Genomic DNA, 24,671 nt, shown 5'->3' with positions numbered 1-24,671 from the left:
GGTGGATCATTCGTTTTTGTCTTCGACAGGAGCGACCGATGAGCCCTCTCCAGCTCATAGATGGAGGCATTCTCCTCCTCCCCCAAAAATGTGGCGAACATCCCAAAAAGCACTCCTTTGGCTTCGGGCCTTCCAGCCCCTTAGGCAGTCCCATAATCCAAAGATTTTGCTGCCGTGACCTATTCTCCAGGTCCTCCACTTTGGCTCTCAGCCCTTAATTACTTTCCTCCACCTTCCGCAGCTCCTCTCCCATCGAGGTTAGCTGATCACTATGCCACAAGAATGCCTTCTTCACCCCCTTCAATATCTCACCATGCCCCTGCACTGTCTCCGAAGTCTTTCCAAAAGCCTCCTTTATTGGTGCTAGCGTATCTTCCACCAACTGTTTTGAGCATTCCCATCATCTCCTTCCCATGCCGCTCGAACTCCACGGTCATCACCTCAGCCAGCGTGTCCACCAGGTGCAGCCAGTGAGCTTGCTCCCTCCATCTCCCACAGAATGCCACACTGAACCCGGGTTCAGAACTAGCGCTCGTTCTTTTTTTTACTAAAGACAGGACATATAAAAATTCCCCCCAAAACTGGGTGAATGGGGCCAAAAAATTAGAACTCTAGCGGGAGCCACCCAACATGCGATCTCCACCTACATGTCAACACCGGATGTTCACACGTGATGAAATTAATGGGAGGAGCAAGGTCTGCCTGTGATTTTGTCAGTTTTGCTGCAAGATTGAGTCTGACGAGACAGAAGGATTTTCAGGTTGTTCCTGAAAGAGTCTTTCTTCAAAGGTCTGCACGGAGAACAACAAGTAACCCTGATTGCTAACTTCATTAATGAGTGGATTTAGAACTTTGTTTTGAACTTTGCTTTGTTGGAATATAGAATTTTGTTTTTAGTGGCAGGTGTCGATAGTGAGTTAAAGTTTTTCCTTTTATTTAAGAACTTAAACTATTAACTATTTCTTGATAATGTGGTTGATTCTGTGTTTAAATTATAGTCTGTTTCAACATAAAAGACACCTATTATTCAGAATCATCACTCCCGGGGTGAAGCACCTTTTCCTCACAGTTTTACAAATTGCAAATTGTTTGGTGTTTCACGTCCGGTATCCTAACAAAAATTGGTTTCTGGTGTGGCTCGTATCCTAACAATAGCACGGATACCCTTTGTTCAGGATGATATTACTGCATGATTTTTTAAATATAAATATGTAGTTGACACTTTACAAAGTGAACCTCAAAAGAAGTAATATGTAGGCTGGGCTAGATAAGGATGGAGTTGCCTTCCTTAATGCAGAATGGAGAAACAATTGTTTTTTTACAGCAATCCAGCAGCTTCATGTTTTTTTTTTTTTAAATTAATTTTTGGCTTTTGATTCAAATTCTAAAATTACCCACATTCTCAGGATTGTTAGACCAGGCCTCTGGATTACAAATCCAATAACATAACCCCTGCACTGACCGTAGTGTAGCCGTTTTTTGTTGGAATTCAAACTCGTGACCTCAGAACTGCTTGTCCTGGACCGTAACCATTAAGCCTCTGTACCCATTAGCATTGACGCATCCTGAAACATAAAGTACACTTTTTATACTCCATCTACACAATCTAAATGTAATCACCAAGGCACAGTTCTGGGTAAAAATATTTGAGACTACTGTTCCCAAATAATACTGTGCAGAAAGGCATTAGGGAGGCCTTGGTTGTAGCCTTCAACTATGTTTTAAACATCTGCAGTGTTTTTGCCTGTACTTATTTTGATTTCTTGACGCGTTGGTTTAAATGTGGTTTCACTACTGTGCACTCTGGCTAATTCAAATTTGCAAAAAATCCAAATTACTGAATGATATGCTATTACCCATGAAGCTTTATAAGCCATCTAATTACAACGTTCTTTCAATTGCTTAATTTGAGTTACTGGATAATTCAATGTTTTTCCAATTCAAAAAGCAATTTTGAATTATCAGGAGCTTACTGCATTTTAAATTCATATCCTTTGGCTCTACTTTTATGGTCTTTTTGAATCAGTCGACTAGTTTTTCTTAATGTACACAGTTTATTATTTTGAAAACTTCAATAAAGGGAAGTTCCTTCCTTCACCTTGACTGTGGTGTATGAACTTCTTTATTTTTCTTATTATTCATGCCCTTTAAATTTTATATATCTGGGCCGATTTAGTTCAGTTGGCTGGATAGCTGGTTTGTGATGCAGAGCAAGGCGGGTTCAATTCCCGTACCAACTGAGGTTATTCATGAAGGCCCGCATTCTCAACTTTGCCCCTTGTCTGTGGTGTTGTAATCCTCCGGTTAAATTACCACCAGTCAGCTCTCCCTGTTGAAGGGGAAAACAGCCTATGGTCGTCTGGGTCAATGGCAACTTTACTTTTACTTTATATATCAGCACTGGATTGAAACTTTGCATCAATAGTAATTCTCAGGTTGTTTGATTTGACCTGGAAGTTGTTTGCATGATGGATTGTTTAATATAGAAGTTGCCCAGTAAACAAAACCTTCAGTTAGCTTTGCAATCCATTGTTTGTTTCTGACTGTATGCAATAACAAACTGTAGTGGACATTATTTGCTACGTTTCTAGTAATAATAATGATTAATGCTTAAGAGAGGAACACCAATGATAAGGAACATTTGAATCCTAAAAAAGCAACCAGCTTCCCACAGGAAGTTTTTTCAATGATGTTGACAAACTCTTAATGCATACTATGAAAATCCAGAGGCAAGAAAGGTGGCCCAACAGCAGCGTTGCTCCCAAGCCAATATTGCCAGTATCGAGGCGCTAATCACTCAAAACCATTTCTATTGGACAAGGCATGTTGTCCATATGCCCGACACCAGGCTCCCAAAGTGACTGCTCTACTGCGAACTCGGTCTCAGCAGGAGACTCCCAGGAGGTCAGCAGAAACACGTGAGCGATATCCTCAATGCATTCCCGAAGAGATCAAACATCTACCATCTCTTGTGAGTCCCTGGTTTTTGACCAACCAAAAGCAGAAGGTTTATTTAGGAAGACATCAACCGCATGCAGAGGGGAAGTCTTACTTGGAAGCATGCAGAGGGGAAGTCGAGGTATCGGAGTACATAAAACTCTGCCCAACACTTCAAGCAGGACCTGCATCTCGTGTAGCAGTCTGCACATTATGAACATAAGAACTAGGAGCAGGAGTAGGCCATCTGGCCCCTCGAGCCTGCTCCACCATTCAATGAGATCATGGCTGATCTTTTGTGGACTCGGCTCCACTTTCCGGCCTGAACACCATAACCCTTAATCCCTTTATTCTTCAAGAAACTATCTATCTTTATCTTAAAAACATTTAATGAAGGAGCCTCTACTGCTTCACTGGGCAAGGAATTCCATAGATTCACAACCCTTTGGGTGAAGAAGTTTCTCCTAAACTCAGTCCTAAATCTACTTCCCCTTATTTTGAGGCTATGCCCCTTAGTTCTGCTTTCACCCGCCAGTAGCGTCTGCTCCTGGTGGCGACGGGTTTGCAATCCGGGGTGAGGTTCGCAAACAGGGAAGGCAGGTCAACCTTAAGGGTCGCGAGGCCACAGACAGTAAGGGGGGGGGGGGGTGGTATAGGGCCGCCGAATTGGAAGGTCAGACTTTGAAGGTTACACTGGAAGTCTAAACCCAGGAGTATAGCCTCTACTGCTTCACTGGGCAAGGAATTCCATAGATTCACAACCCTTTGGGTGAAGAAGTTCCTCCTAAACTCAGTTTTGAGGCTATGCCCCCTAGTTCTGCTTTCACCCGCCAGTGGAAACAACCTGCCTGCATCTATCCTATCTATTCCCTTCATAATCTTAGATGTTTCTATAAGATCCCCCCCTCATCCTTCTAAATTCCAATGAGTACATAAGAACATAAGAACTAGGAACAAGAGTAGGCCATCTGGCCCCTCGAGCCTGCTCCGCCATTTAATGAGATCATGGCTGAACTTTGTGGACTCAGCTCCACTATCCGGTCCGTACACCATATCCCCGAATCCCTTTATTCTTTAGAAAGGCATATATCTTTTTCTTAAAAATGTTTAAAGAAGGAGCCTCAACTGCTTCACTGGGCAAGGAATTCCAGAGATTCACAACCCTTTGGGTGAAGAAGTTCCTCCTACACTCCGTCCTAAATCTACCTCCCCTTATTTTGAGGCTATGCCCCCTAGTTCTGCTTTCCACCGACCAGTGGAAACAACCTGCCCTCATCTATCCTATCTATTCCCTTCATAATTTTATATGTCTCAATAAGATCCCCCCCCGCACCCTTCTAAACTCCAATGAGTACAGTCCCAGTCTACTCAACCTCTCGTCATAATCTAATCCCCTCAACTCTGGGATCAACCTAGTGAATCTCCTCTGCATTCCCTCCAGTGCCAATATGTCCTTTCTCGGGTAAGGAGACCAAAACTGAACACACTACTCCAGATGCGGCCTCACCAACACCCTATACAATTGCAGCATAACCTCCCTAGTCTTGAACTCCATCCCTCGAGCAATGAAAGACAAAACTCGATTAGCCTTCTTAATCACCTGTTGCACCTGCACACCAACTTTTTGCGACTCGTGCACCAGCACACCCAGGTCCCTCTGCACAGCAGCATGTTTTAACATCTTACCGTTTAAATAATATTCCATTCTGCTGTTATTCCTCCCAAAATGGATAGCCTCACACTTGGCAACATTGAATTCCATCTGCCAGACCCTCGCCCATTCACCTAACCTATCCAAATCCTTCTGCAGACTTCCGGTATCCTCTGCCCTTTTTGCTTTACCACTCATCTTAGTGCCGTCTGCAAACTTTGACACATTGCACTTGGTCCCCAACTCCAAATTGTCGATGTAAATTGTGAACAACTGCGGGCCCAACACTGATCCTTGAGGGACCCCACTAGTTACAGGTTGCCAACCAGAGAAACACCCATTTATCCCCACTCTCTGCTTTCTGTTAGTTAACCAATCCTCTACCCATGCTACCACTTTACCCTCGATGCCATGCATCTTTAGTTTATGCAGCAACCTTTTGTGTGGCACCTTGTCAAAAGCTTTCTGGAAATCCAGATATACCACATCCATTGGCTCTCCGTTATCTACTGCACTGGTAACGTCCTCAAAAAATTCTACCAAATTAGTCCGACACGACCTACCCTTTGTGAACCCATGCTGTGTCTGCCCAATGGGACAATTTCCCTCCAGGTGCCCCGCTATTTCCTCCTTAATGATAGATTCCAGCATTTTCCCTACAACCGAAGTTAAGCTTACTGGCTTATAATTACCCGCTTTCTGCCGACCTCCTTTTTTAAACAGTGGTGTCACGTTTGCTACTTTCCAATCCTCTGGGACCACCCCAGAGTCTAGTGAATTTTGATAAATTATCACTAGTGCGTTTACAATTTCCCTAGCCATCTCTTTTAACACTCTGGGATGCATCCCATCAGGGCCAGGAGACATATAATTGCCCCATTAGCTTGCCCAATACTGCCTCCTTGGTGATTACAATCATCTCAAGGTCCTCACCTATCATATCCTTATTTCCATCAGTCACTGGCATGTTATTTGTGTCCTCCACTGTGAAGACTGACCCAAAAAACCTGTTCAGCTCCTCAGCCATTTCCCCGTCTCCCATTATTAAATCTCCCTTCTCACCTTCCAAAGGACCAATATTTACCTTAGCTACTCTTTTTTGTCTTATATATTTGTAGAAGCTTTTACTATCTGTTTTTATGTTCTGAGCCAGTTTACTTTCATAGTCTACCTTACTCTTCTTTATGGCTTTTTTAGTAGCTTTCTGTTGTCCCCTAAAGACTTCCTAGTCCTCTAGTCTCCCACTAATTTTTGCCACTTTGTATGTTTATTCCTTCAATTTGATACTCTCCCTCACCTCCTTGGATATCCACGGTCGATTTTTCGCCTTTCTACCGTCTTTCTTTTTTGTCTGTATGAACTTTTTCTGAACACTGTGAAAGATCGCGCGGAAGGTTCTCCACTGTTCCTCAACTGCTTCACCATGAAGTCTTTGCTCCCGGTCTACCTTAGCTAGTTCTTCTCTCATCCCATTGTAATCGCCTTTGTTTAAGTAAAACACTAGTGTTTGATTTTACCTTGTCATCCTCCAACTGTATTTTAAATTCCACCATATTGTGGTCGCTCCTTCCAAGAGGATCCCGAACTATGAGATCACTAATCAATCCTGCCTCATTACACAGGACCAGATCTAGGACCGCTTGTTCCCTTGTAGGTTCCATTACATACTGTTCCAGGAAATTATCCCAGGCACATTCTATAAACTCCTCCTCAAGGCTGCCTTTACCAACCTGGTTAAACCAATCGATATGCAGATTAAAATCTCCCATGATAACCGCTGTACCATTTCTACATGCATCCGTTATTTCTTTGCTTATTGCCTGCCCTACCATCCTGTTACTATTTGGTGGCCTATAGACTACTCCTATCAGTGACCTTTTTGCCTTACTATTCCTGATTTCCACCCAAATTGATTCAACCTTGTCCTCCATAGCACCAATATCATCCCTTACTATTGCCCGGATGCCATCCTTAAACAACAAAGCTACACCACTGCCCTTACCGTCCATTCTATCCTTTCGTATAGTCTGATACCCTTGGATGTTTAACTCCCAGTCGTGACCATCTTTTAACCATGTTTCAGTAATGGCCACTAAATCATAGTCATTCACGATGATTTGGGCCATCAACTCATTTACCTTATTTCGTATACTACGAGCATTCAGGTAAAGTACACTTATGCTGTTTTTTATGTCTTTGTTATGAGTCCTAACACTGATCAGTAACTTTTCGCAAATTATTTTTCCTCTTACCCTTTCTCCTAATTTTCCTTGTCTTTGAACCCATATCTCTACATAATAACCTGTCACGTAACCTGCTGCCTTGATCTCCATTAACCATTATACTGTCCATAGCTTTACAATTCCCTTCCCCCCAACTTGCTAGTTTAACGTCCTTGTGACCAACCTATTTATCCTATTCGCTAGAACACTGGTCCCAGAATGGTTCAGGTGAAGACCGTCCCAACGGTACAGGTCCCTCCTGCCCCAGTACTGATGCCAATGCCCCATGAAATGAAATCCCTCTTTCCCGCACCACTCCTTTAGCCACGTGTTAACTTCTCTAATTTTCTCAACCCTATGCCAATTGGCTAGTGGCTCGGGTAGTAATCCAGAGATTATAACCCTGGAGGACCTGTTCTTTAATTTAGTCCCTAGCGTTTGATAATCCCCAAACAGGTCCTCTTTCCTAGTCTTACCTATGTTGTTAGTCCCAACGTGGACCACAACAACTGGATCCTCCCCCTCCCTCTCCAAAATCCTTTCAAGCCGATCAGAGATGTCCCTCTCCCTGGCACCGGGCAGGCAACATACCATGCGGGACTCTCGATCTGGCTTACAAAGGATGCCATCAATCCCCCTAATTATAGAATCCCCTACAACTACCACTTGTCTTTTTGCTCCCCCCTCTTGAATGGCTTCCTGTACCACGGTGCAGTGGTCAGTCAACGCATCCTCCCTACAGCCCTCTTCCTCATCCACGCAGGGAGCAAGTACCTCATACCTGTTGGTCAAGGGCTGAGGCTCCTCAACTCCTAAACTCAGGATCCCCCTACCTGCCTCTCTTGCAATCACACCACACTGTCCCTGACCACTGTCCGAATTAACAGAACTTATTCTATCGGGTGTGGTTGCCTCCTGAAACAAAGCGTCCAGGTAATGATCCCCCTCCCTGATGTGCCGCAGTGTGTGCAGCTGGGTCTCCAGCTCATCAATTCTGAGCCGAAGTTCCTCGAGCAGCCAACACTTGCTGCAGATGTGGTCACTGACGGTCTCAATGGGATCCACCAGTTCCATCATCATACAGCAACAGCACATCACCTGTCCAGCCATATTCAACTAGTTAATTAATTTAAATCTTTTTTTTAAAAAAACATTCTTTATAGAACCTCAAGGATAAACCCGAACACCAACAAAAACACAGCCACTCACCCGAACTCAGTCACTCACCTAAACTCCGATGCACTCTGTTCCAATCAGCAGTCCGTGACTGAAGGCACTCCTGCCATACCTTTTGTGCACTCCTCTCTCCCAGCACTGTCCCGGCTCTCTCCTCCCGCGCTTTTTAAATCTCCCGGCTCTCTCCTCCGGTGCTGTTTTGGCTGTCCCGGCTCTCTCTGCTCCCGCGCTGTTTTCGCTGTCCCGGCTCTCTCCTCCCGCGCTTTTAAAATCTCCCGGCTCTCTCCTCCGGCGCTGTTTTCGCTGTCGCGGCTCTCTCCTCCCGCGCTTTTTAACTCTCCCGGCTCTCTCCTCCGGCGCTGTTTTCGCTGTCCCGGCTCTCTCTGCTCCCGCGCTGTTTTCGCTGTCTACAGTCCCAGTCTACTCAACCTCTCCTCGTAATCCAACCCCTTCAGCTCTGGGATTAACCTAGTGAATCTCCTCTGCACACCCTCCAGTGCCAGTACGTCCTTTCTCAAGTAAGGAGACCAAAACTGAACACACTACTCCAGGTGTGGCCTCACTAACACCTTATACAATTGCAGCATAATCTCCCTAGTCTTAAACTCCAGCCCTCTAGCAATGAAGGACAACATTCCATTTGCCTTCTTAATCACCTGTTGCACCTGAAAACCAACTTTTTGCGACTCATGCACTAGCACACCCAGGTCTCTCTGCACAGCAGCATGTTTTAATATTTTATCATTTAAATAATAATCCCTTTTGCTGTTATTCCTACCAAAAATGGATAACCTCACATTTGTCAACATTGTATTCCATCTGCCAGACCCTAGCCCATTCACTTTGCTATCCAAATCCCTCTGCAGACTTCCAGTATCCTCTGCACTTTTTGCTTTACCACTTATCTTAGTGTTGTCTGCAAACTTGGACACATTGCCCTTGGTCCCCAACTCCAAATCATCTATGTAAATTGTGAACAGTTGTGGGCCCAACACTGATCCCTGAGGGACACCACTAGCTACTGATTGCCAACCAGAGAAACACCCATTAATCCCCACTCTTTGCTTTCTATTAATTAACCAATCCTCTATCCATGCTACTACTTTCCCCTTAATGCCATGCATCTTTATCTTATGCAACAACCTTTTGTGTGGCACCTTGTCAAAGGCTTTCTGGAAATCCAGATATACTACATCCATTGGCTCCCCGTTATCTAGCACACTGTTAATGTCCTCACAAAATTCCATTAAATTAGTTAGGCACGACCTTCCCTTTATGAACCCATGCTGCGTCTGCCCAATGGGACAATTTCCATCCAGGTGCCTCGCTATTTCTTCCTTGATAGATTCCAGCATCTTCCCTATTACCGAAGTTACGCTCACTGGCCTATAATTACCCGCTTTCTGCCTACCTCCTTTTTTAAACAGTGGGTCACGTTCGCTAATTTCCAATCCGCCGGGAGCATCCCAGAGTCTAGTGAATTTTGGTAAATTATCACTAGTGCATTTGCAATTTCCCTAGCCATCTCTTTTAATACTCTGGGATGCATTCCATCAGGTCCAGGAGACTTGTCTACCTTTAGCCCCATTAGCTTGCCCATCACTACCTCCTTGGTGATAACAATCCTCTCATGGTCCTCACCTGTCATAGCCTCAGTTCCATCAGTCACTGGCATGTTATTTGTGTCTTCCACTGTGAAGACCGACCCAAAAAACCTATTCCGTTCCTCAGCCATTTCCTCATTCGGGTTAGCAGCCAACTCGGAACCCATCGGAGCAGAGTGAAAGCAAATCATCGTCGATCCAGTGGGTCTATCAAAGAACCGTGAATGTCAGCTTTTTTCACACTTTATTGCCTGGGAACCATTTTTACCAAGTGCCCATCTTTCATGGCCCATGCCGCCCGAACTTCGCGACCCACCATTTACGCTTACCTTTAATGTGACAGGTGAGCGTTTGGTCCTCACGATCTAACTTGCTTCGTCAGTCAATGTTTTCTGCGAAGGACTTCAGCTGATGATTTAAGTTCTCACTGCATCCGTTGAAAAGAATCAAAGGGTTGTCCTTGAACTTGTCATGCTTAGTTTCCAAATGCCGTTTTATGGTTTTCATCTTTAATTTGTCAGTATTTCCTTGCATATAACACACATGAGCTTTGCATCCTGATTTACATTAGAGAGGAAAAGAAAAGTTAGATTAAGAGAGAAACATGAGGCAGAAATTGAAAAAAAACCTTCAATAATTAAAACTGAAGGGATGAGACTGCATGCATTAAAAGTAATTTTTCAGTGATATCGGCATTGTTTGACACTACTCATACTTTACATACCTTAAACAGAAATGGAACACACCACTTTCTTGACCCATTTGGATTATCTATTGTTATGGCCACAGCAGATGTTATTTGCTCAGCAAGCCAAATTTCAGAAGGAAACATGACTTGCTGCTGTTTTTCTGTGTATCTGAAACAAGAAACCTACTGATCCCAGTAGTGCAGAATTCCGGTAACAATTTGGTGATTTGAAAATAAATGTAAAAAATTTATAACAAGAGGAAAATGCAACTTGAGCACACAATATTTACAGTTATACATTATTCATTTCCACTCTGCTGTGGAAATTCAAGAATATTCAGAAAACCGACTACTTTCTGCAGCAGAGACTTTTCTGGCATGACTGGATTGCTCATTCCAACTTTTCACCTTTTCCTAGCGCAGGGAGTCTTCCCCAAACAGCCAACACAGCTCAGTTTAATATTGTTCCTTAAATAACCTGTTTTCCTTTCATCTTTGATTCCTATGTCCTCAGCACCTCTTTGAACTTAACTTTACCAAATTATAAAAATCTTTAATGTCTTTCCTCTTGCCATTTTGGGTAAAATAGAATTGAATAACCTTCCTTTGTTTACTTATGAAACCGTTGCAAGTTGTAAATACCTTTTACTGCCTTGAAATTTAACAACTGAAAAGTCAATTCCCTATCTCCTAAAGCAACTTTCTAAACTCGACTCATTTCCTTAAATCCATGCTGCCTTGGCTTTTTATTACAAATGCATGCATTTAACACCTCTATCCCTTTTATCTCTCCACTCTTCCAGACAAGTTGTTTCAATTAACTTTTTCCCAGATTAATTAAATCATTTACACTCACACAAATGCATAGCCTTCTTTACAGACTAAAACAATATTACCCCAATTTTGTAAATAAATCATCCTCTCACCAAGAAATCGGTACAGCAACTGCACCATTCAATTTGAATGATGAATCAGATGGTGTGCAGCTTTTGGAGGAGGGAAGGTATATCAGACAACTGTGGTGGTATGTATTAGGGGTAATACGGTACACCATGAATACCGAGGAGCTATTGGAGGACAGATGCTGGGTCCCGATTGGATCTGCCGCCTACTGGGCTCCACCCAGATAGGCGGGGTATAAGAACCCGGTTTACTCCCCGCAGCTGCATTCTGTGACTGAGATGCTGGGGAACAAGTCTGAACAAGTCTGCTCAATAAAGCCTCGATTGAAGTTCTCTACGTCTCGCCTCGTGTGATGGATGGTGCTACAACAACATCCAGATTTTCACATTTCACTTTGCTGAGGTTGTGGGAAAGTTGAATAGAATGCAAGAAATATGTACCGCCTAGCGTTGACCTAAAAGGTCCAAAAGATTAAAAGGAAAACATTGCATGCTAGTTAAAACCAGATTGTATTTTTTGATTTTCTTTAATTCTCAGTTTGTCCACAACTCTGAGAAACTCTGGTGGTTGAATATATGAATTTTTTTCAGTGCGAAGTATTCCTCGATTAATATCCGAACATTGCATCACCTATAATCATTTTAGATATTCTCAAATGATTTGACTGGATTTAATTTTTCAAATATATTGGAAGCTATGAAGTTAGCGCAATTCAACTGTGATCTAATTATCATAAAATTTACAGTGCAGAAGGAGGCCATTCGCCCATCGAGTCTGCACCGGCTCTTGGAAAGAGCACCCTACCCAAAGTCAACACCTCCACCCTATCCCCATAACCCAGTAACCCCACCCAGCACTAAGGGCAATTTTGGACACTAAGGGCAATTTATCATGGCCAATCCACCTAACCTGCACATCTTTGCACTGTGGGAGGAAACCGGAGCACCCGGAGGAAACCCACGCACACACTGGGAGGATGTGCAGACTCCGCACAGACAGTGACCCAAGCCGGAATCGAACCTGGGACCCTGGAGCTGTGAAGCAATTGTGCTATCCACAATGCTACCGTGCTGCCCCAAATTTCTTTAGTAAAGCTTCATAAGATGCCATATGCTGCAAATCCGCGAAGTAAAATGAAAATATGCAGAGCAGTATTTTCTACATTCACCTGCAGCAGCTGATCAGGAACTATTGGAAAACAATGTTTGCCATGTTGTCTGCTGTTCGGAAAGAACTATAGTCTTGCCTGTCAAGTTAAATGATGCGCTAATTCCTTTGTTAAGAATCCTGGTTGCATATATTGTATTTCTTTCCTGAGGCTATCATTTGTTTGCTCTTAGTGTTGAATCACTGTGAGTAGAAATCAATTGTACAACATACATATATAATGCTGTGAAAACTTTGGGTTAAGCCCATCTGTAAACAGATCCAAATTGATTCAGCAAAGGTGGGAACAAAAATGGTTAGGCAATCAATCAGCTCATGTCGCTCATCTTTTCAAAGAGGCTTTAGTTACTCAGTGATCAGAATGTATTAACTACCTCCACGTGGAGTGTTTGAAGCAAATAGAATAAAGATTAGTTGAACGGGAAGTAAGATTAGGGAGAAAAGGATAGAAGAATATGCTGATAGGGTTAGATGAAGTAAAGTGGGATGAGGCTATTGTGGAGCATAAACACAGACATGACATTTCTGTGCTGGACATGACATTTCTGTGCTGTAAATTCTATGCAATAATGCAATTATAAGCCAGTTTAATTTTTTGAGCAATGTATGAGCCTTTTTTTTTTTTGCAAACCCTCTGGCATGTTCTTTTCCGGAGCTTTGTTAATCTTCGCTTAACATTTTAGCCCACAGCACCAGTCATTTGCGAGTTTTTAACAATGATGGCAATTTGCCACACAGCAGTACCTGAGAGGGATGTTGACAAGATAATCTATCAAGCGTCATCCCCAGGTAAGAGTTAATGCCCAATAGGTGAAATGAATTGTGCTGCATGTTTGTATGCTATACAAGAGCCTATACTATTAAAAATGTGTTTTCTCTAAAATAGTGTTAATTGGGAATGACATAAGACAATGAAAAACTAAAGTTCCATTGTGTTAAAATACTTAAACCAGATTTATACTGGTAATGGTGTGAATTAAGCTAATAGAGCAGCCAAAGTGCATTTCAACATGGCCATTTATACTAGCACTGTTTGAACTTGGATTCTGATATGTGAACTGGCTTTGGAGGTTGCCCTACTGAATCCTATCTCTCTATTATGCAAGTATAAATTTGTATACCCTTGCAACTACTTACAAGGGGACTCAATTATAGGTGGCTTAATCGTGGATCGCCACACCAATCCAGTATGACAAATAGAATGAGTATTGTGTCATTAGAACCAAAGTGTGTCATACATCATTATGAGGAGTATGATAAAATAGGCTCCAATCCAGGCTTTAACCACATGAGTGTGTGACCTGGTCACAGGTGTTGCCTTTTGGATGAAACATTAAGCCAAGGTACTCTTCTGGTGGACACAAAAGATCAAGTATCACTGTTCAGAGGACAGATTTTTCCTGGCCAACAATTATCCTTCAATAGATGTTATCAAAATATGATTTAAAATAATTAATCCCATTTGCTTTAGGCGACTGGCTGCTGTATTTGTTTACTTAACAATTCCTACAACTCAATGGTAAGGCATTGCTTGGGAAGTTCCTGAAGGTTTGTATGGTGAAATATAAATGCAAGCTCTTTTTTCCTTGGTTGTTTTCCATATTATTTCTTTGTGATGAATGTGAAATATAGCTGTTCCTTTTCTGATTATTCTATGGATTTTTAAAGCATCCAGTATATATGCTGTGAAGACTGGCTTTGAAGGCTCTCTCCACATCTTCAAATCTATATCAGTGATCATGATTTTCAGTCATGCCCCTAAATTTTCCACATTACCTGCAATCCGGTAGGTAATGTGGAAAGTGTAATGTAGGGCAGCACGGTAGCTCTATGGTGAGCACAGATGCTTCACAGCTCCAGGGTCCCAGGTTCAATTCCCGGCTTGGATCACTGTCTATGCGGAGTCCGCACGTGTTCCCAGTGTCTGCGTGGGTTTCCTCAGGGTGCTCCGGTCTCCTCCCACAGTCCAAAGATATGCAGGTTAGGTGGATTGGCCATGATAAATTGCCTTTAGTGTCCAAAAAGGTTGGGTGGGGCTACTGGGTGGAGGTGTGGGCTTAAGTGGGGTGCTCTTTCCAAGGGCCGGTTCTGACTCGATGGGCCGAATGGCCTCCTTCTGCGCTGTAATTTCCATGATTCTATGATCCAGTTTGTTTCTCAAGTACTTTAGATCATTATGTCAAATAACCTGTTTCAATGTAAACTGTTGATGGTGGATGCTCCTTGTGACATTATATGTCTTTGCATAGTTCATGACAAAATCTTGAGTACGCTGAAAGGTGCACATGGATCTGTCCCGATAGTTTGTGCAGCAGCCTGGCAGAGATGAGGCTGAGGCTCTTTGCGTGAACAGAGTTTATTGATAACTAGAAACAACTGGCCTCGCTGCCCTGGAGAAGCGCTGAGCTGCTGGTCCAGTCTTATATCTTTACTACATGGCTCCGCGATATATTCTGCCTATGAGGGGACTCCACCCTCTGAGGTGATTAGCCACTCGATCGGCAGGTCACCCTCCTCTGCTATCTTAGAAGAGGCAGGCACTTCAATCCACTATATCCCTCCCCCCTTAACCTTTTTATACAGTCTTCAGAGTTGATCTACACAACACAATATAGTCAATGCAAATATTATACATACACGTTAGACATTTAAAAATCAATGGAGTGATTGTTCAATAATGAGATTGTGAGGCTTGCATTTAACATAACACTTCCACTAGCAGTCTCCAACTATGCAAAGTTACAAATATTATCTTGCATGGGATTCTTCCGTGCAGGCTTGCTGCTTTCCAAGTGCTGTCCTAGACTCTGTGCTGACTAAGGATTACATGTTTTACAGTGTCACTCTCCAGTCCTCCATTGGTCCACTTCTCTGTCAAGTAACTTACTTTACAATACATGCAGGTACCCTCATCACAATACAACCCAGTGTGATGTCTTGACAGTTCATTCACAAATTCAGTCTATCACTTGTGAAGACGATGGTCGTGGTATTCTGTTTCTGGTACTTTGGCCGTGTGATAAAGTCCCTTGTTCTAGCATTTCCAGTTGCATCTTTCTCACCATGTCACCACATTAGCTCTTGTGCACAATTATTAGTTTGACCATTTCAGCAATCTTATTCTGGGATGTCAGTTCAGTTTCTTCTGTGTACTGCATCAATCAATCTTCTGCTTGGGCATGAGGAGTTTGTTAGGCCATACAACCACTTTCTCCTCTTCCTCTTTCTCCTATACCCCCCCCCCCCAAAAAAAGTTTAATACTCTGAACATCTGTATCTTCTGGCCACAATTTTCTCTTGCCAAAAAGGATCACAATCATTCTCTAGTTCCACACTCCGCATTTGCAACCCGTTCAGTTTGTCTGTCTTTCAGTCTCTTTCAAGGTGAATCCAGCATTCTCTCTAACAACTTTTGTTCATGGCCTCTCCCTTCTCATCCTCTGCATGGTTTTGGACCATTGCCAAGTTCCTTTTTTTGTGGTTGCGTCGAGCTATACTTATTCGTTCAGCATTTCTTCCTCCTCCATATGTCCCAGTAGTTGTGTTCTTCCATTGGGTTTGTCCATGGCTATGTCCTTCACAGCACCCTAAACGCAAGGACAGTTTCTGCCTCTCCGCAGAATGCCCAATTCTCAAGGTCATCAGTATTTTCCCCACAATTGGTAGTTGATCCTTCGATCGGATCTCCAAATAATTCCCAATAATGGCTCTTGTAAACGTCCATCTGTCTAAGCTCCTCTTCTCGGTCTTCCATACTCAAAGCTTGGTTAATCTTCAGCATTGGAATTTCCTCTTCTGAATCCCTAATGTTTCTCTCTAGTGAGGCCATATTTGTAATCTCTATTTGAAATATGGCAGCTCTCTGTTGTTGAGCAGTGAGTAATTTTTTTTTTGAGAACCTTAATGTATTGTGTCTAGTCAGCATTTTGACTGTTTAATGTTTATAGTTTGAATTGTAAGGCAAGGAGTTTAACGACCCCCTTGAACAAATCCTGTTTGAGTTGATCCATCTTATTTTTAAATGAGTCTTGTAGTAGATGATTCAGGGTGTTCTACATGAACGCCATGGATTATATCTTTGTGTTTCACTCAGACTAGCAGTTCTCTCACTTGTCACAAAATTGATGACCTCCATTATAATGGGATTGCCATGGCTCTACTCGGGTTCCATTTTCTGACCTCTGTTGTTGGGTTCTGCTTGTGATTTTTCTCTCAACCCCTTTTTTACTGGCTCTAATTTTAGTTCCCCTTCTGCTGGCTGGTAAATGCTGTACCCTTTCTTGCTGACTTGATAGACTTTCCAGTCACTTCCACCTTTGCCAGAGTGACTTTGATGTAGCTGGGCTGTTTTTCATTTAAATCACGGCCACAAACGCTGAACTAATTTCCTACTTACTGCAGTTTTCGGGTAGGGTTAAATATTTTTTTCTCTTCACTCGTAGCTCTTCTGCTGCTGTGGTTTGTCTTACTTTCTGACTGATTAAAGCTTTACCATTTGCTTGTAGTTCATTGCTAATACTTACAAGAAATTTCTCGTTATGATACAAAGGGACGGGATGCAACTCCGTCTTGTTGCCTTCAGCTCTTCAGTCTTCTGTTGCCTATTTGCTGGATTTTCTCTGTGGCACCCCCCCCCCCCCCCCCCCCCCCCAAACCCAGGGTCAGGGTCAACCACTGCGCAACCCTCTCTGAGGTTTCTTTAACTACTTGCTATGAGTCTGATGTTGCTCTCCCTTGAGAACTTATTGAGTTCCAGCGTTGCCACTTCCTCAAGCCCTTCACTACCTTCCTTGAGGTGATCCGTTACATAAAGACCCCTTTGTAAAGTTGACCTCTATATGGTGTCTTCTCTGACTTTCTCATCCCTTGTCCTCTTGTCCTTTGTTCATTCTGGTGGTTGTTGCATTAATGTTGTACAACTTGAAATGCATTACCACTTTAATACTGTCAAAACCATTTTTTTTGCTTCCACCTGCTGTTTCTCTCTCTCTCTCTCTCTCTCTCTCTCTCTCTCTCTCTCTCTGTGCTTTCCCACGCTTCTTTTTGGCAGGAACTTGCAGCTGCTCTTTATGGACACCCTTCTAAACTGCTTGACTTCTCTTTTTCTTTTAGCCACCCCCACCCCTCCCTCCCGCAGGCTATAATCCGATCGGGCTTTCTCGTGCTTTTGGGTCAGGTTCTGCAGTTCCTTAGGGCATTTTTCCTTTTTCACTTTTGACAGTTTTTCCTGTGCTCTCTTTTTTTCCTTTTCACCTCAGTCCCCTTTTATCTAACTCCAGATCACAGCTCTTGTTTCTGAGGGTTATTTTCTATAGTGTACCAAACTTCTGACTGTACTAGTCAAGTTTGCTCTACATCTGTCCCTCAGGGTCTGGCACTATCTATTTGACCAACAAGCATTCGGGTGAGTCTATCCTTCCTTCAGACTTCAGTTTAACTCAATACCCACAGGTTGGCTATGCCCTCATAATTGTTTGTATCCTCATTGCCAATGTGGTAGCCTGACAATGAGGAGACGGAGGCTTTTCTTGTGAACAGACAGAGTTTATTGATAACAAGAAATAATGACACAACCATGCTGCTCCAGCCTTTCATCTTTACTACATGGCTCCCCAATGTATTCTGTCTGGGATGGGTCTCCACCCTCTGGGCGATCGCCCACCTTCAGTCCCCATTGGTCCCTGGAGCCAGGTGATCCTCCTCTGCTATGCTGTCTTAAAGACAGGCACCTCAATCCATTATAGTTTATACATTAGTACCTAGATGTTTTGTTGGATATATCATCAGCTTAAGGTAGTTAAACTAGAGTGTGAAAGGTACGTTGGTCTTTCTTACCCTTCTACAGTTATAGCAACATTCAAATGTCATTGAAGCTAATGCCACATTAGATGCCAATCCAAATAATTGCATGCCACAGTTTAGAACTTGTATGTGCTGAAAATGTTTCTTCTGATCCACGTGCAAGAGCAAGGATTAAGTTATGAAGTGGATTTATGGCAAAGTAGGGGAAATGTTGCAAGAGGAGGAGACGCCAGCCCACACTGACATGAAGCAAGAGTCTTAATTCCTCAATTCTTATCTTTTGCTAAGAGTTGAATGGTTGCATTGGTTTGAGCTGAAGTAGTGTTGCATAATGTTATCACCGTGATCTTGAAATGGTGTGCAGCTGTTGCATGGCAATGAGAAAGGATGCTTTGGATTTGAAGTTTCTTTATATCGAACAAAATGTTCATACAAATAAAAATAAAATTTCACTTGTTAAATTCATAAACTTTGGCAGATAATACAATCAAGATAAAAGTACAAATTCCACGGGCGGGATCCTCTCAGCCCAGGGCTGGGCCAGAGAATCCCCGCGATCGACGTGAGTCGCGGATCAGCAGCTGGAGCAGCGTTAACCGCTCCAGTTCCATGCTGGGCCCTGTAGGGGCCAGAATTAGTCGCGGGGTTGGCCCGTTCACGCCGTCGTAAAACACAACGGCGTTGACGACGGTGTGGACACTCTGCCGTGGGATTAGGGAATCCCGCCCCCGAGTTGCAGATGGCATTTGCCAGCCAAAGGACTAATAAATCTCCCCTAATTTGTTGGAATATTCTGGTCCCTACGCTCTTAAATTACACTCATTTTAAAAATGCTAGATTGGTTACACCATCATGGCACATAAGTGAATAAACTCTGTGCTTTGGACCTGATTTTCTTTTTAATGCATAACTATCAATGCTCTCAGATACATTGGAGTTCATCTGACAAGTAGCTGGGCCATACAGAGCAGGAAAGATCTAAGTTTGATCCATGTTCGTTTATCCCAACCAGGGTACTGGGGTGTTAAATGTTCCCTCCATTTCTTGCAATTAGGGTAGGCTGTTCAGATTTTTCACCTTTGCATACTATCCAGCAGATCTACATTGGAAGTCGATATGAATGTACATTTGATGAAGGTATGCTCATGATGTTTCTTTGCTGCAGTAAACACTTAATTTACAGTTCAATTGTCCAATCTTTTTGCTCGAGAGGTCACAGCTGCAGATTCTTCTCATTCAAATTTCAGAAAGATGAGATTTGGCACAACAACAAACTGAATTTCAAAACAAAGTTGAGATTTTAAGGAAAGGAACAATTACTGAGCAAAAGTACAACAATGTCATAGCCATACAGTTTTTAAAAATAGTAAGTAGTAAAAATGACCAGAATGTGAAAGGGTCAGTGTATGTGGGTGGCTAAGTGTGAGTAGGTGCGTGTCCATGTGGTGATGAGTGTGAGTGAGAAAACTTGGGTTTGGGCATAAGGCAGACTTGCACTGACCCCCACACATTCACTCAGCCTCTTGTACTATCCCTCCACACGCACAATTCACTTAGCCGCACTCAATCTACACAACGCACTCAGTTGCTCATTCAGTCCCTTGTGCATGCACACACGCACACTCCGCCACTCTCTCACACTCCTCCAGAAACACCCACACAGGCACTCCAACACTTACTCGCACTTCCACACACCCTCTCTCTGACATGGACATGCTCTCTCTTTCTCTCGTGCTCTCTCTCTCTCCCTCTCCCTCCCTCCCTCCCTCCCTCCCTCCCTCCCTCTCTCTCAAACACACACTACAGGAATTCATCAAAGCTCCTTAGACACTATCTTCCACTACCACATGGAAGGACAAGGACAGCAGGTACCTGGGAACACCACCACCACCATCTGGAGGTTCCCCTCCATGTCACTCACCATCCTGACTCGGGAATATATCGCTGTTCCTTCACTGTTGCTGGATCAAAATCCTGGAAACTCCCTCCCCAACAGCACTGTGGGTGTACCTACACGATATGGACTGCAGTGGTGCAAGAATGCAGCTTACCACCACCTTCTCGAGGGAAATTGGTGATGGGCAACAAATACTGGCCTAACCAGCGAAGCCCATATCTTGTAAAAGTGAATACATTATTATTTTTTTTAAATAATAATTCCACTCCACAAATTTTCTCAGCATCTAATGAGATCACTAAGCTGTCTATCGCCTGTTTTAGAAGACCGGAACAATAGTTAATAATCTCCTTATTGTTACATGAATCGTGGTCCTTTATGAACCCAGTCTGATCACCCCACGTAATCCGAGGGAGGATTTTTTTCCAGACGCAAAGCCAGTATTTTTGACAATTTCAAGTCTATATTCAAGGGTGAAATCGGCTTATGCACATTACTTGGGGGTTCTTGCCTGCCTTAAAAATTAAGCAGATAGTTGCTTCTTGAAGCGACTGAGGCTGTAGACCTACTGCAAATGCATGATTATGCATACCGATCAGAGGATCTATTAGCAAGTCTTTAAATTCCTTATAAAATTCTCTCCCAAAACCATCAGGGCCCGGAGCCCAACCAAACTGACGATCATAGACTTTTTATAGAATTTACGGTGCAGAAGGAGGCCATTCGGCCCATGGACTCTGCATTGGCTCTTTGAAAGAGCACCTTACTTAAGCCTATGCCTGCACCCTCTTCCCCCTCTCCCCGTAACCCAATCACAGGACCTAATCTTTTGGACACTAAGGGGCAATTTGGCATGGCCATTCCACCTAACCTGCACACCTTTGGACTGTGGGAGGAAACCGGAGCACCCAGAGGAAACCCACACAGACACACTGAGAAAGTGCAAACTCCACACAGCCAATCACCCGAGGCCGGAATTGAAATCGGGTCCCTGGAGCTGAGAGGCAGCAGTGCTAACCACTGTGCCAGTGTGCTGCCCCAAGATCCCTCAAGGTAAATTTATGGAATGTGGACATCACTAGCTGGGCCAGTATTCATTGCCCACCCCTGAGGGCATTTAAGAGTGAACCACATTGCTGTAGTTTTGGAGTCACATGTAGGTCATGCCAGGTAAGGACAGCAGATTTCCTTCCCTAAAGGACATTAGTGAACCAGATGGATTTTCATGACCATCGACAAAGGTTTCATGGTCATCATTAGACTTTTAATTCCAGATTTTTAAATCAAATTCAAATTTCACAGTCTGTCGAACCCGGTACCCAGAGCATTATCCTGAGTCTCTGGATTACTAGTCCAACGATAAATACCACTTCCCTCTTCGAAATGGGAGCATTTAGGGTCGACCTTTGATCCTCAACAATTGGTGGGAGTTTAAAGGAAGAGAAAAAACACATGTACTAGTGCATTTCCCAACTGACTGGTTTTAGATAAATCAGCAGAGAAGCATTTAAATGCCCTTTTAATATCCTCCGACTTAATCATTCTGTTACCCTTAGAATCTAGCACAGAGGAACTATATACCCCTCTCAGAACGTTGAGTCAGCAAGGAGTCCAGTGTCTTTCGGATTGCGCTAATTTCTTTCGGCATTGAATGGCTACGATTCCTACTATACTCCCTCTCTGTTTCGGCCAACTTTACTTAAAGCTGGATGAAAGCAAATTACTGCTTTGACAAAGAGTCATCGGGACTTTGAAACATTAGCTCTTTCCTCTCCCTGCAGATGATGCCAGACCTGCTGAGATTTTCCAGAATTTTCTCTTTTGGTTTACTTCAAGCTGGTGCTGTTGCTCCATTGTTTTATGCTTCCTTAGATACGGGGTCCAAAACTGCTCGCAATACACAATATGGGGTTTTACCCGAGCCTTATATAGCCTCAGAAGTGCATCCCTGGCCTTGTATTCTAGCCCTCTCGACATGAATGCTAACATTGCACTTGCCTTCCTAACTGCTGACTGAACCTGCACCTTAATCTTAAGAGAATCGTGAACGAGGCCTCCAAAGTCCCTTTGTGCTTCTGATTTCCTAAGCATTTTCCCATTTAGAAAATAATCTATGCCTCATTTCTCCTTCCAAAGTGCATAACCTCACACTTTTCTACATTGTATTTCATCTGCCACTTCTATGCCCACTCTCCTAGTCTGTCCAAGTCCTTTTGCAGCCCGCCAGCTTCCTCAATACTACCTGTCCCTCTACAGATCTTTGTATCATCTGCAAACTTAGTGAACAGTGCCTTCAATTCCTTCTTCCAGATCATTAATGTATATTGTGAAAAATTGTGAAAAGTTGTGGACCCAGCACAGACCCCTGAGGTACACCACTCGTCACCGGCTGCCATCCTGCAAAAGATCCCTTTATCCCCACTCTCTACCTTCTGCCAGTCAGCTAATCCTCAATCCATGCCAAGATCTTGCCCTTAACACCATGGGCTCTTAACTTATTTAACAGTCTCCTCTGCGACACCTTGTCAAAGGCCTTCTGGAAAATAAATTACGTCCACTGGTTCTCCTTTGTCTAACTAACTTCCTTGTTACTTCCTCAAAGAACTCTAAACAGATTTGTCAAGCATGACCTTCCCTTGACGAAGCCATACTGACAGTCCTATTTTATCATGCACATGAGTGAGTTGGAATCTGATGTTGGCAGAAAAGATAGTAAGATAGATAAGTATTAATTGATGAGGATATATCAGAGTAGTATCAAGGTAAATAGAATACTTGGAAAACTTGATGGAATTTGAATAGGGAATAGTAAGGCATTAGATGAGGTCAAAGTAAGGAGGAAAGTAATATCTAAATCGGGGTTATTGTGCATGTATGTGAACACAGAGTGACAGGAAAGGAAGAAAAGGGTGGGGGAGTGGCAGTATTGATTAAAAATGGCATTACAGGACTGGAGAGAGAGAGAATGTTCCAGAGGGGCCAGGAAAGGAATCTGTTTGGCTAGAGGTAAGGAATGAAAATTGTGCATAACATCGATTAATGTTGTATCCCCTTGATTAATAAGGGGATCAAGGGTTATGGGAAGAAGACAGGAGAATGGAGATGAGAAAAATATCAGCCATGATTCAATGTCAGAGCAGACTCGATGGGTGGAGTAGCCTAATTCTGCTCCTACACCTTATGGTTTTGTATATAGACCACCAACCACTGGAAGGAATGTAGATAAACAAATTTGCAAAGAAACTACAGAGAAGTATGAGAATTATAGAGTAAATATAATGGGGGACTTCAATTATCCAATTACATACTGGGTAGGAATAGTGCAAAAGGACAAGATCAGTGAGAGTTCTTGCATTCAAGATAATTTTCTGAAGCAGCAAATGCCCAGTCCAACGAGAGGGCAGGAGCCCTTAGATCTGTTTCTGAGGAATAATTTGTCCCAAGTGGATGAAATATCAGTGGGAGAGAATTTAGGGGACTGTGACCATTGTATTATTAGGTTAAGGTTGGTCATGGAAAAGAACAAGGAGCAATCCAGAACATGGACAATTAATTTGGTGAAAGCCAACTTCAATGGGATGAGAATGCATCGGGAGTCGAGTGAGTTGGAATCTGATGTTGGCAGAAAAGATAGTGGCTGAACAATGGGCCACCGTACCGCAGGCAATGTAAAGGTATGTTCCAGTGAAGGGGAAAGGTAGGACAAATAATTCCAGAGCACCGTGGATGCTGAGAAAACTCAACGTGAAGATGAAAGGAAGAAATGCGCATACAATAGATGTCAGCTAAAAAAAACAATGGAAAAACAGGCTAAATATGGAAGGGCCAGAGAAGGAGTGAAAAGGCTAATAAGAAAAACAAAGAGAGAACATGAGAAGAGACTGGAATCTAACGGAAAAGGGAATCAGAAGGATGGGTTTAAAAAGAATCACGGCGAATTATGCCTAAAAAAGGAGACTTCAAACTGGAGGCATGAGAAATAGCCGAGGTATTAAACATTTGCATCCGTCTTGACAAAGGAAGAAAATGCAACCCAGGCCAAGGTACGAGAGGATGTAATTGATACTAAAAGAATGCCTAATTGAGAAGGAGAACATGTTGCAAAGGCTACCTTTACTTAACCAAGACCAGATGAGATGCATCCAAGGATACTGAGGGAAGTGAAAGTGGAAATTGCAGAGTCACCAATGATAATCTTCTAGTCTTCCTTAGACACTGGTGTCAGACGACTGGAGAATTATGAATGTTGCACCCTTGTTCAACAGGTGTGCAAGGATGAAACTATGACTACAGCCTATTCAGTTTGACTTCAGTGGTACGGAAACTATAGTTCGGTACAAAATCAATAGTCACTTAGACAAGCGCAGGCTAATTAAGACAAGTGCATGATAATTAAGGAAAGCCAGCATGAATGAATTCAAGGAAAATCATGTTTAACTGTCTTGCTGGAGTTTATTGAGAGGGTAATAGAAAAGATTGATGTAGTGTATATGGATTTTTAAAATGCATTTGACCTCTCGAGCAAAATTCTACTCGTGGAATCAAAGAAAAGTAGGTATTTGGATAAGAAACAGACCGAATAGCAGTAAACCGAGAGTATTGATAAATGGTTGTTTTTCAAATT

At 43.0% G+C, this 24,671-nt stretch overlaps 1 protein-coding gene across 4 annotated transcripts in view; it reads left to right on the top strand.

The window, feature by feature from the left end:
- atp8a1 (ATPase phospholipid transporting 8A1) overlaps window positions 1–24,671 on the top strand; it is a 508,819-nt gene that overhangs the window by 234,014 nt on the left and 250,134 nt on the right. For all 4 annotated transcript variants that reach the window (XM_072496670.1, XM_072496671.1, XM_072496674.1 and 1 more), the window contains one exon: window positions 13,032–13,137. In XM_072496670.1, the coding sequence (XP_072352771.1) occupies window positions 13,032–13,137 (106 nt within the window). The remainder of the gene's footprint in view (window positions 1–13,031; window positions 13,138–24,671) is intronic.

The sequence above is a fragment of the Scyliorhinus torazame genome, chromosome 3, assembly GCF_047496885.1.
Source record: "Scyliorhinus torazame isolate Kashiwa2021f chromosome 3, sScyTor2.1, whole genome shotgun sequence".
Classification (NCBI taxonomy): Eukaryota; Metazoa; Chordata; class Chondrichthyes; order Carcharhiniformes; family Scyliorhinidae; genus Scyliorhinus; species Scyliorhinus torazame.
This window is presented reverse-complemented; position numbering and strand designations above follow the sequence as displayed.